This window comes from Coffea arabica, chromosome 3c, assembly GCF_036785885.1.
Source record: "Coffea arabica cultivar ET-39 chromosome 3c, Coffea Arabica ET-39 HiFi, whole genome shotgun sequence".
In the NCBI taxonomy this organism is placed as follows: domain Eukaryota; kingdom Viridiplantae; phylum Streptophyta; class Magnoliopsida; order Gentianales; family Rubiaceae; genus Coffea; species Coffea arabica.
In genome coordinates, this window is record NC_092314.1 from 5,525,609 (window position 1) to 5,547,608 (window position 22,000).

A 22,000-nucleotide genomic window follows, 5' to 3' on the forward strand; every position below is an offset into this window, starting at 1 on the left:
ACTAGCCATGTCGTCTTGTTCCTTGCATTGCATCATCTTCCCAACTTCCCACGGGACATACTAACATTCATTACTACAACCTGAGTACTTTTTTATTTTAGCGCACATACTTTTTCTGCTACTGCTTCTGACAGCTGCGGCTGCTGTCCCTTTCCTGCATTGTATCTCTGGCGGGAAAAACCGAAAACCACTGAACCAGAAAAATACTTTACTCCTGAGCAACAGCAAGAATGCATTATTGGGTAATGGCAAGGAACGTCGTCGTTTCACTTCCTCGGTGGCGCTCTGTTTCTCTCCTCCTCTCTCCTTCACTTGGCCACCTTTACCACCATCGCCGCAGCTTCTTCACTTCGTCTTCTCCCTCTCTGTAATATCTCTGTCTCCCTCTCTTTTTAGACTATTTAGTACATATAAATATGTTTGTTGATGGGCTTTTGCTAGAAAGTTTGAATTTTTGGTTTCCGGTTGGTTTGGGAATGTGGTAAAGTTTCAATCTTTACTGTGTCAGAATAGTTTTAGCTTTTTGCATTTCTGGGTTTGATTAGAATTTGCGACATATTATCTGGGTTGGTTCTGATTTTGGTACATATTTTGCTTGTGTGCGCGTTTTCTTGAAAGAGTATTTCGGAGAGTGTGTGATGCTGTGTCTGTGATTCAGTGAGAAGTGTGTGTATGTGTGACTGTTTTTCATTGAGTCTGTGTGCGTGTGTGGCTGTGCGTCTCTGAGTCTATGTGCCCTTGTGGCTGTGTGTTTCTGAGTGTGCGTGTGACTGTGTGTTTGTTAGTATGTGATTTGGTGTGGCCGTGTATTTCTGACTCTGTGTGTGTGTGTTGGGAGAGTCAGGGAGAGAGGGAGGCAGAGAGGGGGAGAGAATCTCTGGGAATCTAATTTCTGTTGGCAAGAAATATTATTGATGTACATTTTGTATAATTGTGGAGTGTGTGAAATTCAAATTTTATAATGTTTTCAAGTCTTGGAAACTGCAAAGTTCTATACTTTGCACCTTCGTTAAGTCCTTTTGAGGTCTACTTTTTAAATCGTCTTGGTAGAAAATGTATGTACCATGTGTCTGCCAAGCAACAAAGAGCCCACTGGTTAATTGCTTTATTATTCACATTTGTTATGACTTTAAATATGCAGTTTTATGATCTAATTGATGGAGTATGAACAATTTTAAGTATTTACTTTGTTCACAACAGCATCAGGCGGTCAGAGCAGAGATGTCTTAAAGAGCGGAATTTTTTTACTAAAGCATGCAGAAAGGTCAAGCAATTGAGTAATAGTCTCGATGAAAAAGATTTGAATCACGTCCTGTGGTGGAGGGAGGTAAGCTATAGACATGACTTTGTTGGTATAACGCATGCGCGTGTATTATGTGATATCTGTCACAAAAAAAAAAAAAGCTTTGCATCATCATTTGTTGTTGTTGCTGCTGTCCTTCAGAAAATGCAGATGTGCACAAAGCCTTCTACCATCTCACTTGTCAAGAGGCTTGCATATGATAATTTGTTGGGTGTGGATAGCAACTTGAAAAATGGGAGGTTAGTCCTTTTTTCTCTTTAGGTCACTGGTGGACTTTTTGTCTTCTATCTCCATTCTTGGCCTTCAATTTCTATTTCTTAGACCATTATGCTTCCCTGTCTTTTGCATTAAAAGGAATTTATCTTTGTTAATAAATTTGAACCTTTTTCTTTTGCATTATTGGAACTGTAATTTAGGAATTGAGGATCTTTGTGTCTTTTGTAGCCACTAACTTTAAGATTAAGAGTTGAAGAGTAATATTTAGCGTGATTGTCTTGTGTGTCTGTGTTTCCTGATTCTTGTAACAAAATTTTGTTCCTTGCAATGGACGATATTACATTGAAGGGACTCAATACAATAGGCCCTTCAATACAATAGGTTTAGGAGTTTTAACCTGTAATTTAATGCATCCACGTTAAATCTGATGGTGTGTTGCTAACATCAGTGACAAGATGGCCTTATGCCAGCAATGTGGACCGTCAGTTATTGTATGCAAATTATAACAAAATTGTTTTGCTTGTATTGGATCACAAGTTGTTCTTTTCCAAGAAGATGATTTTCTTTGGATGGGCATAATGAAATTCAGTTCATGCTGTCCAAATATTCCTTTTTTGATGGAAATATGTAAAAGCCCATTCTCTAAAGGTCATGTTTTTCCTAGCTAACTTCTTTTCTGAAACTTAGGTTTGATAATGGACTTTGTTTTCTCTCTCATCCTATGTATGCTCTCTATGCTTGTATAGAAAGTACCAAGCTGGTCATTGACTTAAGTATTCACTTTCTGCTGTTGTTCTTTTGTAGCCTGAAGGAAGGCAACCTTAATTGGGAAATGCTGCAGTTCAAGTCAAAATTTCCACGCGAAGTTTTACTTTGCAGAGTATGTTCTTCAATTTATTCATCTTGCACCTGATATTCTAATACTTGTTTTCTTTGAAACAACTTATTCAGCTTTGGTATATTATTTGAACAAGTGAAATTGAGGAAATGACCAATATAGTGTTTTATAGGTTGGAGATTTTTATGAAGCCATTGGAATTGATGCTTGTATCCTCGTGGAATATGCTGGTCTGAATCCTTTTGGTGGTTTGCGTTCAGATAGTATTCCAAGAGCAGGTTGTCCAGTTGTGGTAAGGATAGTATTCCTGTGTAAAATTTATTTTCTTTTAAGGTTTTAATTACTCACTTTCTCATGGTTCTAGAGATCTCTAGGAGATTTAGTCGAAAGCTCATAATTTTCCTTGGCCAATTATTTATTTTTTTCCCATGCTGGGATCGATAAAATGTTCCTTTCTTCATTTAAGTGAACACTGAGAATTAGCATATATGTTTATTTTGTAGACCTGTTTCTTAGAAAAGAGATTACTGTCTAGACTTCTTACTCATGGAAGGTGTGAAGACTATCGGCCAAGTATGGTTTTAAAATTCTTCTTGTATGTTCTCAGCATACTAGTGCTTATGGTTATGGGTTGCATTGGTGTTAGGTATTCATTGCCCTTGCTTTATCTGCAAATTTACTGGATGACACGCAAAGAAAATATGATCTTGTTCAGGTGTCAATCTTGAGTATTCTCACTTGCTATAAATTATAGCAAGCAGTGCTGTTAAGATGGTAGAGGAAGGGTTCATTGCTGTTTTCATGTTTATATCTTTTTGAACTTGCATATTTTTTTCTTTTTCAAGTATTGTATGATTTTGCTTTCTGAAAATATTTACCTTCAACATACATGATGCTGATCATTTTGTGTTGTTTTCACTGTGCTTTTTTGGCAGAATTTGAGACAGACTTTGGATGACCTGACACGTCATGGCTTTTCTGTTGTGAGTACCATAATGCAAAACATGCTATCTCAGATTCTCTATTTCTGTGTATGGTTTGGAAACTGATCTGTGGGGCATTAAAGCCAAAACACTTAAACCTGAACTTTTTGCCTATAAAACTATCTATTCTCAGTTAAAGTGATTATTACCTGTTCAGCATTCTACAAGGCAGTAATAGTCCCAGAAATTTCTTGTGTTCTCTCTTAATTTTTGTGAAGAATAGAAAGCTTATGTTCATCTTATGTGAAAGTTTTTCTGCTGAAACACTACTCATAAATTGCATATAAGTGATGTACTGTTATTGCTTCAGATGTTGTTTAAGGACAAAACAAGATTTTTGTCTGCTACCTCAGTTCTATTAAAATTTTACCATGAGAATACTTTGTTTTCCATTTTTGTCTTCCAAATAATGGCCTGCGTATGGTAGATTCCCATTTTCTTTTATGGAAGCTGAACAAATTCACCTTTATTCTGCTGCTAAGCTACCACCCCATCGATCTTCCAAGTAATATATAATTTTCCCAGGGTTTTGCCTGATGATATTGTTTTGGATGAATGATGCTGGCTATGTTCTGAAGTACTTGTATTTTGCAGTGCATAGTGGAGGAAGTTCAGGGCCCAACACATGCTCGTGGACGTAAAAGTCGTTTTATTTCAGGGTAATTATGTGCTACTGACTTGGTTAAATTTGGATTGCTCTCTAAATTGGTTGTTTTGGTTGTATATATTGTATTTCTGATCCCTTCTTGAGAATTTATTTGGTTATCTGCTTATTTTCATTTATTCATGAAATTTTTATTGTTATCTTGATCATTGGTTGTTTTGTTTTCCTAACTTATTCAAGGTGATGGGCTTTCATTTACTGCCTACCTGTTTAGAGTTATAGATAATTACACTCAACTATCCATCATGACGTCAGTTGTTGTACCTTTTAGTAAGTTTGTTGGGATAATTGGGTAGAATGTAGTTGAGAAGACTACAATATGTTTTCTAAGTATATGTTCTCCTAAGTGACCTGATAAAGCAAGTGAAGTTTATTTAGTCAGAAGTAGAAAGTGTACATATGATTCAATAAAATTAGAAGGAAAGAAAAACAGAAAACCTGATCAGGTTGTGATCACAGTTCAATTTTGGCCTCTTTCTTGAAGCTTGATACTGTATGCTGGAAAATTCTGCCTTTAGTATAGTCTCAGCGGTGAAATTAAGATTTATATGTAGATTTTTACTGTTCTTCTATATCATGATGTTGGAGTACGAGTAGTTGGTTCATTTTATTTTTTATATTTTTTTTGGCAAATGACCATGCTTTCATGTATTTTCAGTCATGCGCATCCAGGCAGTCCCTATGTCTTTGGACTGGTTGAAGATGACCGCGATGTTGATTTTCCAGAGCCAATGCCTGTAGTAGGTATGAGTATATCTAATCTTCTTAGCTAGACCGAGTTTCAGTTGAGCTTGTTCTTGATGATAAAGTTGAGTTTTTCTTATTTTGTTCCTTCTTCTAGGAATTTCCCGGTCAGCCAAGGGTTATTGCATTATTTCAGTGTTGGAAACTATGAAGACTTTTTCTGTAGAAGATGGTCTTACTGAAGAAGCCATAGTTACTAAGCTCCGCACTTGTCAGTGCCATCATTTGTTTCTGCATTCATCGTTGAAACATAATTCATCAGGTTTTCAAGGCCGTCCTCCCTATCCTGATTCCTTGTGGACCATTTCTTTGGGACTGATTGTACAATCTGTTAACGTCTTGATGACCATGTCTTCAAGATAAGTGATGTGATTTTCTCTCTGATAATTTAGTGAACAAGAAAAGGTAAGAATATTGATTTTGTCTCTGATAATGAAGCAAACAAGAAAAAGCAGGAATAAGGAAAAGACAGCTCCTTTCATCCTTGATGTTTCTTTCATTATCATTTTTCTGGTGGCCACTACCAGTGGATAAATCATTATATTGCCATTTTTGCTGATACCATTTGATTGCGGTTGGATCTCACTGGAATTGAGTCTACTTTGCAGGAACTTGTCGCTGGGGAGAGTTTGGTGAAGGTGGCCTCTTGTGGGGAGAATGTAATGCTCGACAGTTTGAGTGGTTTGATGGTAATCCACTTGATGAACTCCTGTTTAAGGTGCAGTTGATTGTCCTGTAGTTCCAATAAAGCCTACCTTTTGCATGTCCATGTTTAAAATTTAAATGTTTCAAATTGCATGATTTCAGGTGAAGGAGCTTTATGGTCTTGATAATGTTGTCACATTTAGAAATGTAACTGTTGCTTCAGAAAATAGGCCACGTCCATTGTATCTTGGAACAGCCACACAGATAGGTGTGTAAGTTGTATAAGTCCCTTTTTGCAGACAATTGAGTTTTAAACTGCAACTTTTCTTCATTGTTCGTTCTTTTAGGTGCAATACAAACTGAAGGAATTCCTTCTTTGCTAAAGGTGTTGCTTCCATCAAATTGTGTGGGTCTTCCTGTCCTGTAAGTCAGAGATTTTTCTGTTGTTGATTCTTGCTTCCATAGACAGCTCTATAATCATTTTGAAGAAATCCATCTCAGAGCAGCATCCATAACATTGCATTCACACATTGAAAATGTTGTCAACTCTGTACTTTGTTCTCTTCTAAGTTCAGAAGCTCCTGTAATTTTTTCTCCGAGGATAAATAATTTGATTTTGAAGTTTCATTATTCCTTTTCCTTCTAACCTAATTCTCATGTTCTTAAAAAAAAGAAAAAAAAAACCTGATTCTCATAGTCATGCCCTACTCTGAGAAGGGAAGCCTTTCTTGAGATGCACATGGAGGTTATGTGAGAAAAAAAATGATGGGTTGGGGTAGGTCTATTATAATTGGTCCAAAAACTTTGAACGCATACCCACTAAGGAAAATGACAGATTTGGCACAGGAGGAGAATTGATAGACATTTACAATCCTGCTGGATTCCTGCTCTTTTTTCTCTCTTTATGGGTCACTGTAGCTTCCCCTTTTTCATGCTAATAGTCCATAATTTTAGCCTTTCCTTTGCTGTGGTTTTGTTGTTCTTTTGGATAATGGTTTAATTTCCTTCATTAGCTTGCATGTTTGTCATTGTATCGGCTAGTATTTTGCTTAGTTTGTGGCTTGTTCTTCTCTTAGGTACATGAAAGGTCTTCTCTTGAATCCTCCTGCCTATGAGATTGCATTGACCATTCAGGGTGAGCACGTCAACCTTCTATTAGTTAATTTGTTAATGACAGTAGTGTGATCCTACATCTCTGTCATGCTGCTCTCTATCTCTCTCAACTTTTTTTGGGTTTTTCTTTGGGGAGGGGGGTTCGCAAAATTGCAACTTCATTCTACATATTCTTTTTCAGGATTATATTGGTTGACTAGTTATGTGCAATGTGATTTTCTTGATGATTACTGGAGCATCTATAAAACTTCTTGAGCTGTCTTGCTAGCCATATCTTAAGTGATATTCTCGTTGTCCTTTGCTTTGTTGCCTAAAAGGGGTACCTTTTCAATAAAGTCTATTACTTCAATGAATTATAGTATCTCAATCTCAAACATCTTACTTTTCTAAGTATATTTCTGCTTTTCTTTTACTTCGTTTCCTCTTCCAGTCTTTGTTTTAAGAGTTTATGGGTGAACCAAGGTAGAGTTGGTGATGTTTTTAGGAAACTGATGTACAGTCCGAAACTTTTTATTCAGGTTTGCATATCTTAGTTATGACACTTTGTCAAATAATGGTCAAAAAGAACAGAACTCTACAAAGCCTACACTTATTTTAATTTGAGTTTTGTCTTTCACCATCTTTCAGATCTAGATCTATTTACATGTCCAATAGTTTGGAATGCTTTTTTGGGCCTTTTTTTTCCTTTTGGATGCAATCTTGTGTTTTTCTTTCTTATCTATTCTATCTTTTTGTTTCTTCAACTTTTAAAGCATATTGTAGTGGTGCTGAATGTTACATTTGTTGGGCCTTGGCCTGGAAGCCTTGGAAGGTGGTAGCTGGGGCAGTTGGGGTTTTGAGGGGATGAGATTGAAGCTCATAAAGGGGAGGGACTAAGCAGGTGTTGAAGTTCTTGGTGTTTGGGTTGGAGTTGGTGGAGGTTGAGTTGCTTCTTTTCCATATTAACTGTGATTTCCACGTCCATCCATGTTAGACTACTGAGCTGGATGTCAGTCTGTCTAGCATTAGGCATATTTTTAAATTTATGGTGAGATACAAGATTAGCGTGCTATATTTGTAGTTGAAAAGTTTGGAGGCTTTGGTTGTCTAGTTTATCAATGTTTACCAAATTTAACTCGCTTGGATATATGTATGGTCCTGTGGCCATGGACTTGTGTTGAATGTGTATTTTCTTGTCTCTACTAATACTGTTTTTAGTTTTGCAGAAATATGCAAGCTCATGAGCAATGTGGCATGCTCAATCCCAGACTTCACTTGTTTTCCTTCAGCAAAGGTTTTAGGTCTTTACCTCTGTGTTTATTTGTTGTAACTGAATGCATTGGAAGTTGTTTGACTTCATGGTTTCTGGTTGCTTCTGCTGGCTTCTAGGATTGAGGTTGTTTTGACTTGACCTGGGTGATTTTGAGAAGACGTGTGTCTCTTTGCTGGATTTGAAGACAATTCACCTCACTGATGATATTACATGTTGATTGTGATAAAAAAAAATTCCAAATTGGGCTGTAATCTTGACTAAGTTTCTTTTTAGCTGATGGAAGTATTTTATTGGAATACATGTTTTCATGTTTAAAAGGTATTGGTGGCATATGACCTGATTGGTGTCTTAGCCACTGGAATAGTTTACATGGATATTCCTTCTGCAAATGTTTCAGGTTGGACATATGTATAGGAAATAGGAACCCTCCTTAGTTGAAAAATCTTTTACCTGGGAATAATAGGTACCTGAATGGAGAGATAAGTTTCAAAATGTAAAAATAGAGGAAAATGGTGGAGATGCATATGAATGTCATTTCAAATGAAAATGATAATTATTTATGAAAAATCCTTATTCACTTGAATGTGCTTGTTCATCGCAATGGTAATGGCATTGATTCAGGTGGTCAAATGCGGAACTTGACCCAAGCTATTTCAGCAATTTGCTCAAATTACTGTCTCGAAACTTGAATTCTTATGCTCTATCGACCTTTTGTAACTTTTCCTGATCTAAATGAATGGGTTGGTTTTGCGTGATATTATGTTTTTCTTCTCTATGCACATATTACAAATCTAGTTCCAATGGTGTTTTACAGATACATATTACTAGAAAGCTCATATGGTTAGTGCCTTTCTTTCATTGAGTATTTGATTGGTCATCAGGTATTAATACATGATCTGGTGATAGGTCAAAGGTTCACTTTTCAATTTTGGTATCCTTGTATAGTTGCAAATATTTTTGGTTTCTTGCAATCTGAACCTCTATTTTTTTGTTTGCAGCTTGTGAAATTACTTGAACTGAGGGAGGCTAATCATATTGAGTTCTGCAAAATCAAAAGCATGCTTGATCAAATACTTCAAATGCATAGAAATTCAGAGCTGAAAGAAGTTCTGAAATTATTGATGGATCCGACGTGGGTAGCAACTGGACTGAAAATTGATTTTGAAACATTAGTAAGTATCACTTATATACTGGTTTGGGAAGTTCACCCTTACTCATGCGTTGTGCATTTCTGGGTTTGCAGACATATCAATCCATATGTTGACTTTCATTGGGTTATAGATTTACATAGATAGTATTGTGGCTGAACTGCCGAAAGTTTATACTGTTTGTTGCCATTCACTTAGAATTTGTGATCTTTCTTATGGTTTGCATCTTCTAAATTCTTCATATTCTCCATGTTCCTAGTGTAAGTTGTCTTGTTCCCTCTTGTAGGTCAGTGAATGTGAATTGGTTTCTAGAAGAATTGGTGAAATCATCTCCTTAGATGGTGAAACTGATCAAAAGAGCAGCTTTTACCCGAATATTCCAAATGATTTTTTTGAAGATATGGAGTCTTCATGGAAAGGTCGTGTCAAGAGAATTCATTTGGAGGAAGCATTTATTGAAGTGGAAAATGCCGCTGAGGCCTTATCTTTGGCTGTAAGTTGTGTGATCCACTTTTCTTGTGATTGTACCATACATATACTATCTTGCATGATACTCGTGTATAAGCTCAAAATATTTAGTGTTAGGTTTTCACTAAACAATTGATTATTTTTTGGGGGAATATTTAAGAGGTTCTTTTGATAGTAACATGTATTGTAGACTGGGGATAGTTTGTTGCTATCTGACTTGAGACATTGGCATGCCATATGTAGCATATCATGGTTCTAGTATGGATTAAGAACTAAAAATCAGTGGTCTTCCTACAAACTGAACACTAGGAGGAAAGAAATACTCAAGAGAGCGGAGGGCTAAAGATGATTGATGAACCTGTATTTGTGTGGAGGAAAAACTGTTTAAATGATAATTTTCTTTTAGAAAATGAGGCGAAGAAAAAGGATAAGATGCTTCTCGCATGTGTTTGTCTGAATAGAGAATGCCAAAAGATGTCAAGTGTTTGGTAGGCGTAATAGGTTGCATCAGTAACTAAATTTTCTTGGAAAATTCTACAAATTTTGCAGAACATTAGATATAGGGAACTTATTTTCCTACAATCCATCAGGTAACCACGTTCATTTTAGTTTTTAATCAAATACAAACATTCAATCTCAGCTAATACATGTCAGAGACTCAGAAAGCATGCACAAATATTTGAAATTGTTGTCCAACCAGGTTGCAGAAGCCTTTGATCCTATCCTTTCAAGAATAAAAGCTACAACAGCTCCACTTGGTGGACCAAAGGGAGAGATATTGTATGCTCGAGAGCATGAATCTATCTGGTTTAAGGGGAAACGTTTTGTACCAACAGTTTGGGCTGGTACCCCTGGGGAAGAACAAATTAAACAGCTTAAACCTGCTCTTGACTCGAAAGGTAAAAAGGTTGGAGAAGAATGGTTCACCACTCTGAAGGTGGAGGAGGCATTGGTCAGGTGATTTTTTTTTTCGTTTTTTCCCCACATAATAATTTAGATGGTTAATCTTTCTTGGTTAATGTCTTTCATCTCTGACTGGAAGTTTTTTGCTTTGTACTTCAGGTACCATGATGCAGGAGCAAAGGCAAAGGCAAAGGTCTTGGATTTGTTGAGGGGGCTTTCTTCAGAGCTTCAAACGAAGATCAATATCCTTGTTTTTGCTTCCATGTTGCTCGTGATTTCAAAGGCATTATTTTCTCATGTTAGGTTGGAAATTAAAACTTGGGCAATTTATGGAACATAAATGTTTTCCCTTCATTGTCACATGTCATGGAAGCCCTTTCTTTACTCGTGATATTTAACAATGAGAATTAAGCTTGCATTGGTTACTTTATATAGAATCTAGCCCATGCAGGAAAAGATAAATTTTTTAGAATTGACTGCAGACTGGAAGTATGAAGTTTTCTAGGACATGTTGACCGATTTGAAACTAGTGCATTATTCCACAGAATATTTTGCATTTTCTTTGGAAAAGAGAGAAACTATGGAGCTTTTGAAAGAAAACTGTGATACAGGTTGTGTTTCATGGTCTGATTTTACAACCACTCTCTTGCTATTGATGAACAAGTGTTACTTTTATGTTGAAGTTTTAGGAAATTAAGCAAAAGCATTACTCATAGCACTTATACTTCTCTTGGTGTTTTCAAACTCCCAGTGAGAAGGTTTTGAGTGTTCAGAAATTAATTTCGCATCTGAGATTTTGTATTTTAGTAGTATTTATTCAACATTGGACATAGAATCAATTTTATCATAATTGTTTGGGATAATTGCGTTCCTGTGTTTAGTTAGTCTTTGACAATTTGCTTTTGCCTGTGACCCACGTATCTGTTAGGTGAAATATGTAAATCTATCTTTGTGCATTCTATTTCGATAGAAGCATGTGTACACATAAGAAAATGTACACAAATGTGAAAATAGGAGAGAGAAGTGATTATCCCTTATGTGTTACACAGTTTTCATGGCTTTGGTTTTGGTCCTGTTATTCCTAGTAATTGTATCCTTAGTCACTTAGCAGCTTTAGACGGGTGGAACTTTATCTGGGCATTGAATTTTAATCATAATTCATGTACCAAAATCTGATTTCAAAAATACAAAGTACATTTCTCAATAATGTATTATTCATATGGACTTAGTGGACCTTTGTAAAATGCTGCTAACCACCTATCTAGTTTCTTCTTACTTCTATTTGTGTTAATTGATTTGTCTGGTGCATTCATTGTGGATATGACTGGATTGTAAGTTTACTCCCTTTTCTACTTAGTTAAATCTGCATTCAAGTTCTTAACATACATTTTTTTTCTCTCTCAGTGAGGGGCGGAGAAGGAAATGGGTCTTTCCTACTCTCACAAAATCTTGGGGTACAGAGGTAGATTAAAACATCAGATTTGTTAGTTTAGTTTTCACTTGTGCCTGCATAGATGTCTATTTAAGTATGAAATATGTTGATCAATGCATTCGGTTTCATTTTATTGTAATTGACAGATCCATCACAAGGATCTTCTTGCTGCTTTTCTTTACCATCTGAGAGATGCTTAGATTCTAGGGAAAAGCCTCAGAAACTGGGTTCAAAAACGTAATTGGTGCTGCCCCCAAAATTGTCTGATTTTCAATCCATCTCCCTGGAACTTTTCGCTAATTTGTGGTACTTTTGAACAGATCAATTTACAGTCTGTGCTGTCTATGATTTGGTGGTTATGACTAGTTTGTCATTTTAGATTCTCCATCTGGAATGTTGAGGAACCCTTTTCTATATTTGGTTGAATGCATGTGTATGGATGTGTAGCCCACATTCTCCCAGGGTTGGAGGCACACCTTATCTATTTACCATTTGAGCATTATGAACTCTATTTTGGTAAGATATGAGATAATGACACCTGCTTGACTGCTGTTTTACTTGGTTATGCCTTCTTGTTTCAGAATTTGAGCCATTAGAAGCATTGTGAAAAGTATTTTCCTATTGTCTCCTTGGAAACTTATTCTTTATTTCAACTAGAAATTTGACCTTTCTGAATTTACTTGTTAAAGGACTTATTTTACTTAAGGGAAAATGATTTAATTTTATAACATGATTTAATATTACACTGGCGAGTGTAATTATCTTGTCATATTATTTGCATTTTTTCATAATTCTAATTGGAATCTACTTTATGCACTTCAATGAAGGATGGAGAGCCATCAGAGGGAAATCATCAGATGAAGATAACTGGTCTATCGCCATATTGGTTTGATGCTGCAGGAGGAAGGGCTGTTGATAATACGGTTGATATGCAATCATTGTTCCTTTTGACAGGGCCAAATGGTGGTGGTAAATCAAGTTTATTGCGCTCAATTTGTGCTGCTGCATTGCTTGGAATATGTGGTTTCATGGTACCTGCAGAATCAGCTGTTATTCCCCATTTTGACTCCGTCACTCTTCACATGAAATCTTATGATAGCCCTGCTGATGGAAAGAGTTCATTTCAGGTACATCATAGTGTCTATCTTCGATACCATCATTGGTGATTTTTTTTTCTTTTTTTTTTTTGGATTTATTAAAGAATGTTTAGCTTACGTGTATTTCTCTGATATGTTACTGCTGACTATTACGGAAATGGACACAGCAGGGGTGGATAGTCCTTTTATGCTTTAGACGGGTTTAGGAGCACAGCAAGCAATTGCTTTTTTATGGAGCCAATTAAATGCTATTTTGTATGCCTGCTTATAACATACACTGAATGAGGTAATTGGTCTACTGATAATATTGATTCATTTTCCATCGATGTATCAGATTGAAATGTCTGAGATTCGTTCTATTGTTTCTGGAGCTACTTCAAAAAGTCTGGTCCTCATAGATGAAATATGTCGAGGTACGGAAACTGCAAAAGGAACGTGTATTGCTGGTAGTGTTGTGGAAACACTTGATGCAATTGGTTGTCTGGGTGTTGTATCCACCCACTTGCATGGGATCTTTGATTTACCATTGAACACAAAGAATATTGCATTCAAAGCAATGGGATCAGAGTCTGTTGATGGTCAAACGATCCCAACATGGAAATTGACTGATGGAATCTGCAAAGAGAGCCTTGCATTTGAAACAGCTCAAAGAGAGGGAATTCCTGAATCAATGATAAGAAGAGCTAAAGAGTTGTACTTTTCTGCATATGCAAAGGATACAAGTGTAAAAGGTTATACGCCCAGCATAAATATAGTTGCTTCTGAGACAAAGGACAATCACTTTGGTAAAGCTGCTGATCAGCAACTTTATGTTGGAAAAAGAGACATTCCTTCAAAAACCGAGTCGTGGAATCCAATGGAAATCTTGTGGAAAGATGTAGAAAATGCTGTATCGACTATCTGTTCAAAAAATGGGGTTGAGCTATACAAAAAGAAAAATGCACTGGAGCTTCCTTTCCTGAACTGTGTTCTGATTGGTGCAAAGGAGCAGCCACCCCCATCCACGATAGGTGCCTCAAGTGTCTATATAATGCTTAGACCAGACAAGAAACTCTATGTTGGACAGGTATTAATCTAAATTCTTCCTGACTGCAACCCCTGGAATCCATCTCCTCTTCCTACAGTCAAGTCTTTCAAGTCATTAGTTTCTATGCTAGCCGCCGCCCCCCCCCCCCCCCTTTTTTCTCTTTTTTCCAAAGTAGATCAATTAATTTTATCGAACTAGTTGCATAACAATAGATTAGCATCTCATTGCTGAATTTGAATTTGAATTTCCAAGAGCGAATCCTTTTGGGATGTTAATGAGTTGGACATATTACCTTCAATGTGTTGAGTCACGATTGATCCTGTGGCGAATGAAAACACTTCCTTTACACGAACAGGGCCCTATTCGTGATGCAATTGGTTATTTAGTTGTTTTCAGGTTAACGAGTCTTGAATCTTTTCTGATATTTGATTCTGGACAAGCTCTGACTTCTCTTTCTGCTCTACCATTACGTACAGACTGATGATCTTGATGGCCGAATCCGTGCTCACCGCTTGAAGGAGGGAATGCAGAATGCTTCGTTCTTATACTTTTTAGTCGCTGGAAAGAGCATTGCTTGCCAACTTGAAACCCTCCTCATTAATCAGCTCCCAGATCGAGGATTTCAACTCACTAATGTTGCTGATGGAAAGCATAGAAACTTTGGCACTTCTGCTCATTCGTTGGAAAGTGTTGCTGTGCTAAGATGAATTTAGCTTCCCTGACATCGTAGAGCAAGCTAGTGTACAGGAAGAATGTAAATTCATTGTAATCTAGAACAAGAGAACTTAGTAATCTGAGATGATTGCTCAAGGAGGCTGCAGCAATTTTGAGTCTGATGGGAGTTGCGTGGTGCCTTTTTGCTGTCCATGTGTAGGATGAATTTAACCCACTGCCGAATGAATTATGCAAAGGTGGATTGCATTACTTCGCCACATTTTTGTATGCAGTTCCTCACTCCCCTTTCCATTGGGGCTTGTTCAAAAGTGAGCTTATCATTCGTGGTATAGGTTATTCAGACATTTTTCTGCTACGATTGTCTACTAATGCAACTCATGTATTTGAAAGTTCAGCTAATAATTTCAATGCAATTAATCAAATGAGTAACCCTATCTTGTAAAAAGTGAAGGATTATACTTTAACTGTTTATAGGATTATCGTAGCAGTCGAATCACAATCATGATTTTCTGTTTAGATCCGAGGATGTAACATAAAATCTGTTAGACATGGACATTATAAATTGGGATGTTGATATGTAACAATTCAAAAGTTTTTTGACATAAATTGGGATGTTGATGTGTAATAATTTGTAAGTTTTTTGACGTGTAATTTTTAAATAGAACAATTGATAAGTTATATAATGTGAATAATATCTAAAAAGTGATGGAATATAAGGAGAAAATGACATATAATTTTAGTTTAGGAAGCATGGCACGAACCATGGGATAATGGTCAATTTCAACAGTTTATTTACAACCTAAAGTAAAGGGAAAAAGAACAAGACCAAGAACATGAAAATTTTGGTAAAAGAGAAAGACCTAAGGGTAGTGAAGAGGAAAATGGAAAACCCAGTTAATCGTGGTCGGCAGGATTCGAACCTGCGCGGGCAGAGCCCACATGATTTCTAGTCATGCCCGATAACCACTCCGGCACGACCACTAGATGCTCTGTTCGGTCAGATTAAACATTTTAGAAAAAAAAAAGAACCCCGGAACAGGGAACATGAACTAATTTCCCTCTTTTATCTGTCCAGTGCCACTACTGGCTGCAGACTGTTCAGTCCTCAATCTTTCTGATATGGGGCTTGTTTAATTCTAGTAAGAAAACATATATATTCACAACTTTCTAGTAAATTTGTGCCTTTTCATCTCTTTAATAGCTCAAGTAATAAACTTTAGGTCTTTTTCATCATTTTCTTGATAATATTTTCCGCAAAGTTCCAATCTTTTTTGCTCATAGGCATTCTACTTACTCCTATGCAGGTATAATTTTGGCGTTGCTTGAATTTCAGAGTGGATTGAATTAGTTTGTACCATGGCTTTAACATTTTTCAGAGGGATAAAAACCTGCCCCTTGGTCCACTATCCATCAGCATATTTTGCAAGGAAAAATGGGTTTTTTTACTGCACTACGGGAAGCACGGAAACCCAATTTGCCACACAAGAAAAGCAGCAATCTGGTGATTCAAAAGTTGTACCAAAAACCTACAGAAAATCACCTGATAAGTTGTTGAAAGACTACGAGGCAATCATAGGGATAGAGACTCATGTGCAGCTTAACACTTCAACTAAGGCATTTTGTGGCTGCCCTTATAGTTATGGGGCTCAACCCAATACTAGCATTTGCCCTGTTTGTATGGGGCTGCCTGGGGCATTGCCAGTTTTGAACTCCAAGGTTGTAGAATATGCAGTGAAATTAGGCCTTGCCCTTAACTGTAAACTGTCTATGGATTCGAAATTTGATAGGAAACAGTATTTTTATCCTGACCTGCCAAAAGCGTACCAGATATCTCAGTTTGATGTTCCAATTGCAATTGGTGGTTATATTGATATTGATCTTCCTGTTGAGTTTGGTGGTGGGCACAGAAAGTTCGGGATTACCAGGGTTCACATGGAAGAGGATGCGGGGAAGTTGCTTCATACTGGCACTGGGAATTATTCTCAGGCAATTATTTGATCATATCTATTGGACTGATTCGGTATTGGAGACTATAACACCGTCAAGCCATCTATTAAATTGGTTTGATGAGCCATTTTCTACTGAGATAATTTTAGCTTTGTGTCTGTTATTAATCTTGTTGCATTGCATATTTGCATTTGTTTGACTGGGCTTGTCATTTTGCTTTTAGTGTATTAGTGTGTAGGTGGTAGTTTTCATGTTACAAATTTGAACACTGGCATTGAATGAGAATCGTGCTTCTTTTATGAAAGCTTGCTTGTAACAAGGATTTGTGTTTTCTAGTGCAGGTAGATTTGAACAGGGCAGGGGTGCCATTGCTTGAGATTGTTTCAGAACCTGATATGAGAACTGGTATTGAAGCCGCAGAATATGCTGCAGAATTGCAGAGGGTAGTTAGATACTTGGGAGTAAGTAATGGTAATATGCAAGAAGGATCACTGCGTTGTGATGTCAATATCTCAATCCGTCCAATTGGGCAGCAAGAATTTGGTACAAAGGTAAACAGGTGCTAATCTTTTGTCATTTTATTAAACAATTATGAGAGATAAGACATAGGCCCTTTTCTCACCTCATACCTTGTGAACTTTCTTGCTGTTATTCACTTTGACTATTTTCTCCAAGACCAGAGCAGTTCAGGTATAGCAATATACCTAAAGTGGAGATCTTATCAAACGAGTATTGGATACTGTCAAATGGAGTTTTTCCCCCTTTTTTTTATAGCTCTTAGCAAATTGCCTCGAGAAGTTTCATCTTCTAAAAGCTTGTTCTCCAAATGTTTGTCTTACGATTGATCATTCTTCTGCATGAGGGAAGATGCTTCGAATAGATTTCAGTCCAGCCAATGTATAAGATTCCTGTTAACTTCTTGTCTATATACTGTGAAGCTGCTCCAAGTAAGCGAATAGGGTGTAATGCTTTATGCTTTGGTTCAAAGAACTGATTGCTTCTGCGACCTCACCAGTCTACACTTACATCAACAGGTTGAAATAAAAAATCTGAACTCATTCTCATCAGTTAGTAGAGCCATCGATTTTGAGATTTCAAGACAAGTGCAACTTCACAGTCAAGGTCAGGCTGATCAAATTGTCCAGGAAACTCGCCTTTGGGAAGAAGGCGCTCAGGTTACGTATTTAATTATTGCAAAACTAGTTCTATGGAAGTCTTGTTGTCCACTGATATGTTCTAACTTTTTTTTTTTTAACTACTTCTAGAAAACCATTACAATGAGAAAAAAGGAAGGACTTTCCGACTATCGGTACTTCCCAGAGCCTGATATTCCCGGAGTTACCCTTAGTGAGGAATATGTTGATGGTATTCGGAGTTCTTTACCTGAGCTTCCAGAAATAAAACGTCGGAGGTATGAGAATATGGGTCTCAGCATGCAGGATGTTCTGTTCCTGGCCAATGACATAAATGTAAGTTCTGCTTGTCGTTTTTTTTTTTATATATTATTTGTTGGTCGTTTAGCTAACGGGAAATCTAATTATACATCCTTTTATGGAAGTTGAGGCTGAAGCATCTTCTTTTCTTCTTCATCTTCGTTCCCTTCTCAAATCTAAATTCAGAGCTAAGCCTACTTTGATATGTATTGAGCAATCAAGATGTAGATTTCATCCACAGTTCCTTGTATGGATGAATGAAAATGAAGCTAAATTCATGTTCATGATTAATCATTAATGCTACCCTTGGCATACCCTCCTTCAACAATATCACAAGTTTGGATTATCTAAGCCTTTTTTTTGTTTCGTAAATTGCTTTTTCAAGGTTGCAGAATTTTTTGATGCAACAATAGCAAATGCGGCTGATGTTAAGTTGGCCGCAAATTGGATAATGGGCGACATAGCTGCATACATGAAAAATGAAAAGTTGTCCATCAGTGAGATCAAACTTACTCCTCTGGAGTTGGGTGAGCTTATTGCTTCAATTAAAGGTGGAACTATCAGCGGAAAGATTGGCAAAGAGGTAAAATTATTCATAATTGGCATTAGTTGGACATATCTTCCTTTCTATGTATTGGTTGTGGCTATCTGTTGGGATGTGTTAGTTATATATCTAGAAGTGGGAGTTCTGAAACCTAAAACCTCCTACTTACAATCTCTCCCTCCTTACCACCCAACCCAACACCTCCCCCCCCCCCCCAACAAAACCCCAACAAAAAAAAAAAAAAAAAAGTTTTCTTCTTTAAATGATATCTAAATTGGAACATTCAACCCTTTTGTCTTTTGTAACCATTAAATAGCAAAAGTTCTGATAAGAGTTTTAAAACTTCGTTTAGCTTATTGGGGTGGTTTCATATGTTCTTCAGCGGCCTACTTCTTCTCCCTTTCTCCTGTTGCTCTTCCCCTTTATAAGTAGCTATCTTAGGACCCATGATTGATGCACTTACAGAGGCCTACATATGACCAACAATCTAATTCAGCCATGCATTAAGAAATAGCCTAAAGCAATGCTGGAAAAACCAAACACCTCAATGAGGGGTGGGAAGATTTGCATGTCATACTGACTCGACCTTCTTCTTGTTATTTTTGTTGTCATGATTCAGCTATTTCAATTAAGTTTCTATCATAAAATTGCAGATATTATTTGAACTAATGGCTAAGGGCGGGACAGTGCAAGGATTAATAAAAGAAAAGGATTTGGTTCAGGCAAGTCAGTTTACATTACTTTTCATGCTTCACTATAGTTAACTTCCTTAGCACAGAGTAAGAGCTTCCATTTTCATGCTCCGTAACACTGGAGTCAAAGCACTGTTCCATTTCATACACTTGCCCGTTAGAGATTTGATTCTCTAACTTTTTTGAGATTATTGGATGTCGTGTGACTATAGGTAGTATTATAATAAAACATAGTGATTTTTTCATGTTTCTGGACATAACTGCAGACATCTTTGTTATTGTTTATGCTCTTTCACATCTAAGTTAGTACATTCATAATACATGCTTGGGAATGGATTGGGAAAATCCCCACTCCGAGGCGAGTTGTGGAAGGTGTTTGGATGTCCAAGCAAAAAACAATTACTATGAGGTTTGGATTTGGAATGGGTGGGTGTGTAGCCCCTCTCTTTCAATAAATAAGCTGAATAAGGAACTTCTGCAATCCAAACAAGGCACAATAACAAACTAGCAAAAAACAGAGTGACATACTAGTTGGCATGGCATGATCAGAGGTCCATCTCACGTCACACTATAATTGGACTGCAAAAGTACCACCAAATTATGACACAACATAAAACAGGCAAATGTGGCATTCTGACAGACGTGTAGGTAAGGCTTATATGGGAAATTCGGTAAATTTTCCCTACCTAAACAAAATGTTTGACAAGACAGAGAATATAAGAGAACCAAATTGACTGGAAAAGGATGTAAGCATTCACATTTGGAATTAAGTTAAAGGGGACCAACCAGAGTTTTCAACAATTAGGAACATTTAGTTGCTTGAGAGCCTTGTCACTTTTTCAGCACTAGACCATTTATTTCTTCTGTATCAACATACCCAGAAATAGGACATAGCACTTTCCACCAATTTCTGCAAACAAATTGGCATCCTAAATTAACAAAGATAACAAAGAAAATAATTTAAGAGATTACATCAGTGAACCTAAATTGCAGTACAGTGACACAGAGCCCCTAAATTTCGTTTATGTCTTGGTGCCTTTTCCGCAACATGTTTTAGTGACTTCATTGTATTCCTCAAAAGGTGAGCTATACTATTCTGGCACGGCACAGAATTCCAGGTAGAGTGCACTTTTTCATGTTTAATCGAGTTGAGCTTAATAATATTTGATCCAAACTTCCTAGAATCAACACATTAGTTGGAGTAAAAATGCTGCAGATATGAGCTGTGAGTATGACTGCATTTGAACCAGATTGTAGATGGCAGTGAGATAGTGAATATGGGCATAGAAGATGTAGTTCTTTGGTGTAGAAGGATGGGTTTAAGAGCCTAGAATTGATTAATACTTGGGTATACAAGATGCTTTGATGAACTTGCCTCAGTCTTTAAGATTGCTATATCAACTTGATGTTCTATTTACCTTGTTTTGTAAGCCAGATTGTAGACCGCAGTGAGATAGAAAAAATGGTGGATAAAGTCCTCGCTGATAATCCAGAGCAGCTGAAACAGTACCGTGGTGGCAAAACCAAGCTACAGGGCTATTTTGCGGGCCAGGTATTCCTGCAGAATGTAGTTGTTTCTTTCATTTTAATGATTTTATGTACTTGTGCAGTGCTTTTTTTACATCACCATCCAAATGTTCAGGTAATGAAAGCATCAAAAGGCAAGGCAAATCCAAAACTTTTGAACCAGATACTTTTAGAAAAGTTGAATACCGAAACTTGATGCTCTCTATCAGATGGTTTCTCATGGCCAATGCAGCTACAAACATATCCATCCCTCCAATTTCACTTCCTCATCCTGTTATGTAGTTTCCAATGCACGTGATTGGACGACCACAGACAAACGTGCTCCTTGAAACGAATGTGACTCGATAAGGGTGTTTTAATTGCGAATTGGAGGATGAAAGCTTGATATATTCCAAAGAGATTTCTTTTTAGTAATGCTTCATGTATCTGCTGTTGGCTACAAGTCAAACTAATGTGTTAAACGGCACAAGAAGGATGAAATTGTCATCCCGGAGGAAGAGACTGCACAGTAGCCGGATTATTTCAGTTTTATTATTGACTTCTTTTTTACATGACTGAATCTTGTTCAATATTTGATACAACATTTGTCACTCTGCATCTGTAAGTAAACTGCTTCGACAAAAAGCTGTTGTTCTTTGGATGGATGCAGTCACAAGCCTGTAAATTTACTCTAAATTCAAAGATTCAGTTCTGCATAAACCTCAGGATTTGATTTCTTGTGGAGCATGTATATTATTGAGGTTGCCTTTGAATATCCCCTGAGGCTACCTCTCCCAAAAGGCAATTCCATCGCACTACGGTGCACCTAATAAAATTATTCTAATAGAAAATCATATTTTTGTTGTCATTTTTTGCCATTTGATTTATGGAGAATTTTTTCTTTTTTTTTTTTTAATTTTAACATTTTAGTTATTCAAATAGAAGTTCCCTAGATATAAATGTGACATGTTTTTGATAAATTTAAGATCTTTCTGTTTTATTTAATTTACTACAAGACTGTGTTAAAACAGTTTTTTTAAGATATAGATATTTCTTTGTTTCTATTTTCGATAGTTGTTGATATTGTAAGTACTAGGGGAAAAAGCCCGTGCCATGCGCGGGAGTTTAGTACCTATAATTTAAAATAGTTAATAATTATTATTTAGTATTTTGTAGTATAAGAATTGAAGTATGGCAATTTTATTATGTGATATTAAATAGAAAAATCATAAATTACATATTGAGTAAAAAATATAATATGCACTGAAACATAATTATAAAACACAATTAACCACTTTGTGTCTAATCTAATTGAATAAAAGATCTACTTATATCTGCTCATGCATTTTAGGGATATTAAAATTTGTTGT

The 22,000-nt window shown here is 36.6% G+C and overlaps 2 protein-coding genes and 1 non-coding gene across 4 annotated transcripts; 2 read left to right on the top strand and 1 right to left on the bottom strand.

Moving 5' to 3' along the window:
• The first annotated feature begins 83 nt into the window (after nt 1-83).
• Nucleotides 84-14,942, top strand: LOC113734364 (DNA mismatch repair protein MSH1, mitochondrial). The gene is made up of 22 exons (XM_027260885.2): nt 84-367; nt 1,201-1,327; nt 1,445-1,542; nt 2,324-2,399; nt 2,530-2,649; nt 3,293-3,340; nt 3,935-3,999; nt 4,663-4,748; nt 4,846-5,010; nt 5,357-5,466; nt 5,556-5,661; nt 5,741-5,816; nt 6,470-6,528; nt 7,712-7,779; nt 8,757-8,930; nt 9,193-9,399; nt 10,075-10,331; nt 10,437-10,580; nt 11,682-11,739; nt 12,537-12,836; nt 13,141-13,872; nt 14,310-14,942. Exons 1-22 carry the CDS (start codon nt 231-233, stop codon nt 14,538-14,540), a joined length of 3,444 nt encoding a protein of 1,147 aa, XP_027116686.2. The 5' UTR covers nt 84-230; the 3' UTR covers nt 14,541-14,942.
• Nucleotides 14,943-15,407: 465 nt separating this feature from the next.
• TRNAS-AGA (transfer RNA serine (anticodon AGA)) lies at nt 15,408-15,489 on the bottom strand. Its single transcript has one exon. It is a non-coding gene; the product is annotated as a tRNA-Ser (tRNA).
• A 21-nt stretch (nt 15,490-15,510) lies between these two features.
• On the top strand, nt 15,511-21,350 carry LOC113734365 (glutamyl-tRNA(Gln) amidotransferase subunit B, chloroplastic/mitochondrial-like). Of its 2 annotated transcripts, none has more exons than XM_027260886.2 (9): nt 15,511-15,647; nt 15,813-16,494; nt 16,797-17,006; nt 17,490-17,630; nt 17,721-17,924; nt 18,274-18,471; nt 19,086-19,154; nt 20,560-20,676; nt 20,767-21,350. In XM_027260886.2, the coding sequence occupies exons 2-9, from the start codon at nt 15,865-15,867 to the stop codon at nt 20,845-20,847; spliced, it is 1,650 nt and encodes a 549-aa protein (XP_027116687.2). In that variant the 5' UTR covers nt 15,511-15,647; nt 15,813-15,864; the 3' UTR covers nt 20,848-21,350. The 2 variants fall into 2 exon arrangements, with proteins under 2 accessions (XP_027116687.2, XP_027116688.2); XM_027260887.2 differs by having other exon boundaries at nt 15,598-15,714.
• The last annotated feature ends 650 nt before the right edge of the window (nt 21,351-22,000 follow it).

Bases quoted from the DNA above. Each gene is read 5' to 3' on its own strand.
- LOC113734364 (XM_027260885.2), top strand. From the start codon at position 231: ATGCATTATTGGGTAATGGCAAGGAACGTCGTCGTTTCACTTCCTCGG. The intron at 2,650-3,292 runs GTAAGGATAGTA...CTTTTTTGGCAG, and splicing joins GAGCAGGTTGTCCAGTTGTG to AATTTGAGACAGACTTTGGA. The intron at 5,467-5,555 runs GTGCAGTTGATT...GCATGATTTCAG, and splicing joins TTGATGAACTCCTGTTTAAG to GTGAAGGAGCTTTATGGTCT.
- LOC113734365 (XM_027260886.2), top strand. From the start codon at position 15,865: ATGGCTTTAACATTTTTCAGAGGGATAAAAACCTGCCCCTTGGTCCAC. The intron at 17,007-17,489 runs GTAAACAGGTGC...TTACATCAACAG, and splicing joins AGCAAGAATTTGGTACAAAG to GTTGAAATAAAAAATCTGAA. The intron at 17,925-18,273 runs GTAAGTTCTGCT...TGCTTTTTCAAG, and splicing joins TCCTGGCCAATGACATAAAT to GTTGCAGAATTTTTTGATGC.